Source organism: Vipera ursinii, assembly GCF_947247035.1.
Source record: "Vipera ursinii genome assembly, chromosome: 3".
Classification (NCBI taxonomy): Eukaryota; Metazoa; Chordata; class Lepidosauria; order Squamata; family Viperidae; genus Vipera; species Vipera ursinii.
Genome location: NC_139516.1, coordinates 190854132 through 190862488, shown reverse-complemented (window position 1 = coordinate 190862488; position 8357 = coordinate 190854132). Strand labels below are relative to the sequence as shown.

General features: G+C 40.1%; 1 protein-coding gene across 3 annotated transcripts in view; it reads left to right on the top strand.

Moving 5' to 3' along the window:
• The first annotated feature begins 473 nt into the window (after positions 1–473).
• RRM2B (ribonucleotide reductase regulatory TP53 inducible subunit M2B) overlaps positions 474–8357 on the top strand; it is a 30023-nt gene continuing 22139 nt past the window's right edge. For all 3 annotated transcript variants that reach the window (XM_083359813.1, XM_083359812.1, XM_083359814.1), the window contains exons 1-5: positions 474–2239; positions 3722–3877; positions 5172–5288; positions 6189–6322; positions 7238–7332. In XM_083359813.1, the coding sequence (XP_083215939.1) occupies positions 2177–2239; positions 3722–3877; positions 5172–5288; positions 6189–6322; positions 7238–7332 (565 nt within the window). In that variant the 5' untranslated portion in view covers positions 474–2176. The remainder of the gene's footprint in view (positions 2240–3721; positions 3878–5171; positions 5289–6188; positions 6323–7237; positions 7333–8357) is intronic.

Sequence of the window (8357 nt, the reverse complement as noted above, 5' to 3'; positions counted from 1 at the left end):
AAACTCTGATTTTATTCATTGCTATTTATTTTTAATTGCTGTTTTAAGGGTATATTTAAACCTTTGCATGTATTTTATGATGAACTGATGATTTTATGAACTTCTTATAAGATAGATCAGAGTAAGAAACCAATACCATACAGAGCTAGTTATCTTTATTGTAACCCCTATAACAATTACCATAATCTTTCAAGTCTGAATGTGCTTCCCTCATCCCTCACTTTGTCAAATGTCCCATCTGAGACATTTGCTCAAATACATTTATAATTTTATTTATTTACTGGAATGGGATTATGCCACATTTGTTTTATTTTAACCATGGTAGTGGCACTTCCTCCTATCCTTCAAGGTCTCTAAGACCTTTACAGCTTTATCTGTTGTTGTTGTTGTTAGCTGCGAAGTCGTGTCCGACCCATCGCGACCCTATGGACAACATTCCTCTAGGCCTTCCTGTCCTCTACCATCTTCTGGAGTCCATTTAAGCTCACGCCTACTGCTTCAGTGACTCCATCCAGCCACCTCATTCTCTGTCGTCCCCTTCTTCTATTGCCCTCGATCTTTCCCAGCATTAGGCTCTTCTCCAGTGAGTCCTTCCTTCTCATTAGGTGGCCAAAGTACTTGAGTTTTAGCTTCAGGATCTGGCCTTCTAAAGAGCAGTCAGGGTTGATCTCCTCTAGGACTGACCGGTTTGATCGCCTTGCAGTCCAAGGGACTCGCAGGAGTCTTCTGTAAAAAGTAAGACATTAATAAGTAAATTACAGGGAAGGAAATTAATACAGTGGCAGACCACTTTCCATGCTCAGAAACATAGAGTTGTGCTGTATTACTCCCAGCTGTACATGTTGAACTCCAGAGAAGGCATAGAACACAACAGACAAGAATTGTTACTACAACAGTATACCATCAGATATGTCAAAACATACAGAGTGCATAGTAAAGATAATCTGATTTAAATAATTTGAATTTTAGTGAAACTTTTGGCTGATTCTTAAATGCTTGCAAATACCACTTCTCACCTTGCATAATGACTTTATGATTCATGACCCAAGAATTCAGAGCATTCCAGATCCAACGGGAAATTTCATAACAGACATCCGCATCTGCCTTTTCCAGTAATGGAAAAGCTGAATAAACCACTATAAAGCCTATGACAGCATGCCTGGCTGAGGAATTCTGGGAGTTGAAGTCCACAAATCATAAAAAGGCCAAGTTCGAACACCCCTGGCCTATGAGATGTAACAAGTAAGCCCCATGTTCCCTAGCAAATAGTATTCAGAGGCACATTGTATCTTACTTCTTGTATAATTGAAGAGGTAAATCCCAGATATTCTCTGGCAAGAAACATACAAGAGTTACTATAGAACTATTTTATATCATTTTTCAAAATCCTAAACCAGCTATGAGCCTCATGGTTAAGCCAAGACTTTCTGCAATGGGACTGGTGACAATGTCTTTTGTTGCTGTTAGTGAAGCCCTCCTCCAGTGCAATGCTTCTGGACACCAACACAAGTATTGCTGTCTCCCTCTAGGTTCCTGCTCCACCTTTTTACATTTTAAAAAGTTTCGAATCAAAGAAATGCAACCGTGGCCAAGTGCAAGCAAAGATTCCAGCATCATCTTGATTTGCAAGAACAGGTCTGGACCACCCCTTCTTTTAAAAAAAAGTAGAATTGCTTTTTGGAATGGTATCTTGCAGGGCACAGGGAGGATCAAGCAGGATGCTGAAAAAGCATTATTTTATATCTGCTTATGGGGCTCTGGCAGCCATTTTATGAATAGGCAGCCCCCCACCTCCAGCCATTTTGCAAGGACGCCTCCACTACTATATTAATAACAATCCCAAGCACCGCAGACATCCTCGTTCGTGCCTGCCTGCCAGCGACCACAGGACATTAGCCCGAGTCGCTGCGCGTCAAGACCCGGGAGAGCGTCCGCGCGGGGATGCAAGAGGCCAATTTCCGCAGACCGCAGGGAGGAAGTTGACTGGCGAGTAAGTCTCGTTCGGCTCCGCTTCGGAATCGGATCTTCGGCGCTGTTCCCGCCTTGACCTTCGCAGCCGCCCGCAGTCCCGCCCCGGGAGGAGGCGGAGAAGCAAACCAAGGTCAGGCGAGTCTTCCGCGTGCGTCCCTTTCCCTCGCTGGCTTCTAGGGCACCGGGAGGAGCGGGGCTGGGCGCCATGAGCGAGCGTCGCGGCTCTCGCCCTGGATCGTACGGGCCAACCAGTCCGGAAAGCAACGAGGTAAGCGGGCAGAGCGCCGCCGTCAGGCCTAACAGCCGGCGGCGAAAGTCTTTTGGAGGACGCCTCTTTCGGCAGAGTGGCATGACGCGCATCGCGACAGGCGGAGCTAACGCTACGGTGGGATTGGCCCAATTCTTGGGAGATAAATCTCCACGAACATTCTGGCACTTGTGAATGCAGCATGTGGGATTCGGCCAATAATACGTGCAAGAAACTGGCTGGCGCTTAAGGGGTTTCCGCTCTCTCCTGGAGACCTTCTGTTCGCGTTTCGATAGGCTTCCATCCGCTCGGTTTTAGAAAAGTCAAGATGTTCATTTTATAGTTTTAAAGCACTTAGTCGCTGTTGATCTTGGTTTTTACGGGCATCATAACTGTATACGTACTTGTATACGTACTTAGTTACAGAGGTGGTATAAAAATTATGAAAATGTTAAATGTTAACCAATTCCAGGCAACTGAACTCTGCCCAAATTGGGGTGGGTGGGGTTTCCCATGGCTTAGTATTCTGTCTGATACTATTGGTCAGAGATTGATTATGCATTTGTCCCATATTTTATTTACAATGGGCATCAGATATTTATTTAGATGCTGCCTGACTTCATGAAAGCAAAACAACACACAATAAAAAAATAGAATATCTAACAATAAGAAAGATTGCAAATCCATCCAGCAGCAATCATACACCCCAAAAGGACTCCAACCAGCCTTCAAAGCTAGGCATAGATTCTGATTCTTTGGTGGCTGGGAAATTTGTAAGTGTAAGTAAAAGCACAGTTAAGCATACAGTACAAGCTGTCTAAAATGAATACACGGTAGCAGCTTACCATGTCTTCAGGGCAAATCTTCACTAAAGTAACAAAAAGCTCCATGGTACTTTATTTTGGCCTAACAATGGTTGGGTGAATGTAGAAGACCCTAGTAAGGAAATGATCTCTAGGGGTTTCCCTAGACACCAGTTATTTAGGCTTTAAATTGTTAACATGGTTCTAAGTATGATGCCTGAGAAGAGCTGCTATCTGCTGTGTATCTATAGTACAAACTACCAGCTTTTCCATGGGACAGTAGACATCAAAAATGCCTCCGTTTGACTTGATTTCCCCAAACGCTTTAAGTTCTGGGAGTTGTCATTGCAAAGCTTGGCTTATCATTGCAGCATAAAGCGAATTACTTCAAGTGTGCTACAAGAAAGCTATGCTAAAAGTGTACATCAGAGTTGTGTTGTTGGTATTGTTATCCTTCTCCACATTGCACATTCACTGAACTGAAAGCTGTGCTCTTGAACTCGGTGTGTTAGTTGTCCCCATCAAGATAATCTTTCAGTAAATCAATATCTGACCAACTCAGAACCTCTATGCAGGGATAGTTTCTGGATTTAGAATAGATTAAGATAATTAATGTTTGGATTAATAATAGATAAAAGCTAAGGAAAGCCAGTGATATTGTTGAAAATAGCATATGTATGAATTCTTGCTTTTTCTTTAGGAGTTGCCCGCAGAGGGACTTGAAAATGGCTTAAAATCAAATGAGGAACCTCTTTTAAGGAAGAATCCCCATCGATTTGTCATCTTCCCAATCCAATACCATGATATATGGAAAATGTACAAGCAGGCTCAGGCTTCTTTCTGGACAGTAGAAGAGGTGAGTTGCACAGAAGACACATTGCAGAAAGTGACCAGCATTAACCCAAGGGTGGGCTGCAATGTCAGTCTGGGGACTACATTTTCTTTTTTTGTCCTATCTGGGGCCCTCAGGGTGTAGCCAATGATACCCTGATGCCTGCAGGACTTAAATATTCATTCTGCCCCTTGCGTCTTAACCTCGAAAGTAAAGGCTTGAAGCATTCAACTGTAGCTTTTCTGGGGATTGCAGATGGGATTTGGGAAGATACATGTGGATTATTTACCCCTAGTCTAACACTAGCAACAGTGTTAGGAACACAAAAATGGCTTGAATAGCAGAGGATTTTTGGCAGAAAGATTAACCTCTAGTAGTGATCACAGATTTCTCCCCAGACCATAAGTAATCCTTTTATTTCCATCTTGGCAGAAAAATGACTTTGCACCTTGGTCCATATGGTTAAACTCAAACCCTGCCGTAGATCCCTCAAGACCTAACAACTGAAAAGTACTTGATGTATTTAGACCATAAGGCAGCCAAGAGACAGAAGCAAAAGTGCAGAAAAAATTCTGTTCACTGACCTGGTATTCTAGTTTACATACTTTCCTTACATTTAGGGTAACATGTTTTTAAGGAAGAGTCAGTTTCTATTATAAAAAGGCAGCTACCATTGCAAGCAAACAAACAAATGCACTGCCTACTTGCATGAGCAATGAAATATTTGAGGAATTTGTTTATTTGTTTTTGTTTTCTGGTATTGTTCAAGGATAGAAGGGATTTCTGGAATAAATCATACAATGAGTTGTATGTGTGCTCACTGTCTTTCCCTCTCCTTTAAAGGCAAATTATGTGTAAATTTAGGCAGAGAATTTCTAGTAAACTAGTATATACTGACCAGAAAACCACTAGATGATTAGGATATAGTTCCTAATTATCTACCCACCCGTCCTGGCAGAGGATGGTGAGGGTGATAATAATCCATTGCATTTAAGAGTAATCCATTACATTACAAGTCACCACATGGGAGAAGAGGGTTAGAAGCTAGGAGAATCTGCAAAAGCAATTAAAAGAAATTCAAAATGGAATGATAGAAGCTCCATCCTTTTTAATGTGTATTACAAGACATGTAAAAAGAGTGGGGCTTTGATGGTGAAGTTACAGCCGCCAACTTTATCAAATACCTCCCCCCCCATGAATGCCCCTTTTTGAATTATAGGGTATATTCTCTTAGACATTATTTTTGCTTTTCAGAATTATCAGTAAACAATGACAATTTCAAGTGTGTAATCTATATTTCTTTCTTTTTTTTGTAAAGGTTGACTTGTCAAAGGATCTTATTCATTGGAACAACCTAAAACCAGAAGAGAAATACTTCATTTCGCATATCCTAGCTTTTTTTGCTGCTAGTGATGGAATTGTTAATGAAAACTTGGTGAGATGCTTCCTGTGATGTAGCCTATAATATTTTGATGCTATGTTTCTTTTTCATTGCATGCAGTCAAACATCTATTTGTAATTGTACTTTGCATGTATTAGATGTCCGTCATAAGGAACATTGTGGATATTTTCCTATAAATACTTACTTTTAACAAAGTTTGTACTAATCACACTGACTTTCAACTGCTTTTTCTTGGGAATCCTATACGTGTATACAGTGGGTTTTTTTGTAAGAAAAAAGGTGCCGGAACTCACATTTTGTTAATTTTTTATTAAAAAATTACATACTCAGTTCTTAACATAAATTTAATTTATTGTATTTAAGGGAAATGTTCGTAGTAAATGCTACACTAAAATTAAAGATTTTCAATTTACTGATTTTTAAAAATAAATTATTTATCTTTTGCACATAGTTAATCACTGTACACACACCCACACAGGCCATTTGCGTAACAAAACATAACGGTCACCACCCGCAGTAAGCACTCAGAGCGTGACCACACAACCAATCACAAGCCAAGCAGCCCCATTCACAACCAGCGCGGACGAAGTACGCATGCATCGGACTCTACACACAAGCAGCCCGTGTGCACCGTTTTAATGATTTTGCCACTGACCTGCTACGCTTGACAGGGTGATTCAAGTCCACGTGGACCAAACATCAAATTTTCAAAAGTTACTTTTAAAACTTGGAAAATCCATCAAAAAAAGGTGCCAGAACTCCATTCCTGTGCGTTCTATGACAAAAAAAGCACTATGTGTATATCATATTTGCTTTACCCAGAGATGCTCATTTAGAAGAAAACAGTTATTTTTATAAGACATCATGGCCTCGGGTAGGGTGTGAACCTGGTCTTACATGAACAGTTAGATATCTGACTTCTTTCGTTGGTAGGTAGAACGTTTTAGCCAAGAAGTGCAGGTCCCAGAAGCTCGCTGTTTCTATGGCTTTCAGATATCAATAGAAAATGTTCATTCTGAGATGTACAGTTTGTTAATAGACACCTACATCAAAGATCCTGAGAAAAGGTAATTACCACTATGTAGAGGACTTCTATATTTCTTTTTTTATAGTTCTCATGTATAGTCTGGTTTAGGGGTAATGGGAAACTGCGGGTTAACATTGCAAGGACATATCAGTGGAAGATTGTATTTTTTTATATGCTTATAACGGAGAGAGGAAGAGTTTTTGCTTGATCGTAAGAAAATCAGTACTTGCTGATTTTTAGTTTTTTTATTTTAACTTTATTTTATTTTTATCCTATCTTATGTTTTTACATAACTGAAGGCGTCAAACATTTACTATTCTTTCCTCCTCCTATTTTTTATATTGGTTGGGCTGAGAGAGAATGATTGCCAGCTTTCATGCCTAAAGTAGGAGTAGAACTCATAATCTTTTAATTTCTAGCCTGGTGCCTTAACTATTAGACTACACTGGCTTCAAGGAATCAAAATTAAATTAAGAATGCTAAATTATAGTCTAAGGCCCTGGCTTATTTTCACTAATTATGATGAACCTAAACTGGTATCATTAGAAGCAGAAACATATGATTTTCACTCTTCACTCCTTCCGGAGAAATGGAGAAGGAGAAAGTGGAAAAATTGATTGTATTTAACATTCAGAACTCATATAGTTGTGTCACTTTACTTCCAGGGTGAAGTATATGAAGATCCTTTTTGTGTTTAGGTAGCAATTCCTGGAAAATGTTTGGTTTTAAATTTTTGTCCAAACTGCAGGAAAGATTTCTAGCATATGTTTGTAGTTTCAGAAGATCCTGTATCAGTGAGAAATGAAGGTGCTATGTTAAAAGCATCCTTGCTATTCTTGGATGTAAGCTAATTTGTCACAGCAAGTGATCTGTGCTTTTGTGCCAGTCTCACTACCCAGATTTACAGTCTTTTGGTTTTCCTCCATTCCTCCTCCCTCCTTCCCCATTCTCTCAGGGACTTTTTATTTAATGCTATTGAGACGATGCCATGTGTCAGGAAGAAAGCAGAATGGGCAATGAAGTGGATAAAAGACAGAGAAGCCACTTTTGGTAGGTGCCTCCATTTTGTGTACATCCGTGTATGTAAAAACTGTAGATTGTTCCTCTAAGCATATGAGTATGTCCTCCAGGAACAAATATAATCAATATATATCTATCAATATATCTATCAATATAGGTATCAATATCTATATATCTATCAATATAGCTATCAATATATCTCTATCAATATGTTTAAGTTTAAGTTTAAGTTTATTATATTTGTATACTGCCATTCTCCCGAAGGACTCAGGGCGGTGAACAGGGTACATATAAAATACAGAGTACAAAAGTTAAAAGAGAATTAAATAGGAGCCCGAGCTAAAACAATAAATAATAGTATAAAAATCCGTAATAAAAACCCCAACACATCCCCCATCAGGTCAGGCCAGCTTGTTGAAATAGATAGGTCTTCAAACCGCGTCGGAAGGAGCGAAGGTCAGGCGCCATGCGGAGCTCAACCATCAGCTGATTCCATAAGGCCAGGGCGCCCACAGAGAAGGCCCTCCCCCTGGGGGCCACCAGCCGACATTCTCTGACCGGTGGCACCCTGAGGAGGCCCTCTCTGTGGGAGCGCACAGGGCGGAGGGAAGTTGACGCACGTGTGTGTGTGTGTGTGTGTTTGTGTGTAAACTGTAGATGGTTCCTCTAAGCATATGAGTATGTCCTACTCCAGGAACAAATATAATCAATAATCATACATTTAGAGATAGATAATAAGCTTTTTGCTTCCATCCCAAATTGATAAAATCTGCTAACGTTCATTCATATACTGAATGTACTTATCGGATGCTTCCCACAGGGTATGACAATGAACTAAACCTTTGCCATTTCAGTAGATTCTATATTTACATATATTTATTCAATCTTCTCTACATCCTAGAAGTTGACATTAAGCTCTTAAGAATATGCGGATACCAGAAGTCTCTGTGTTAAAGCTATTCCTCTGGGGAATTAAACAATTAGCAGGTTTTCTGAAAGATCTCTTTGGAATTAACAGGACAAGCCAAATGAGACAGTGAGGCCAGAGTCTTTAT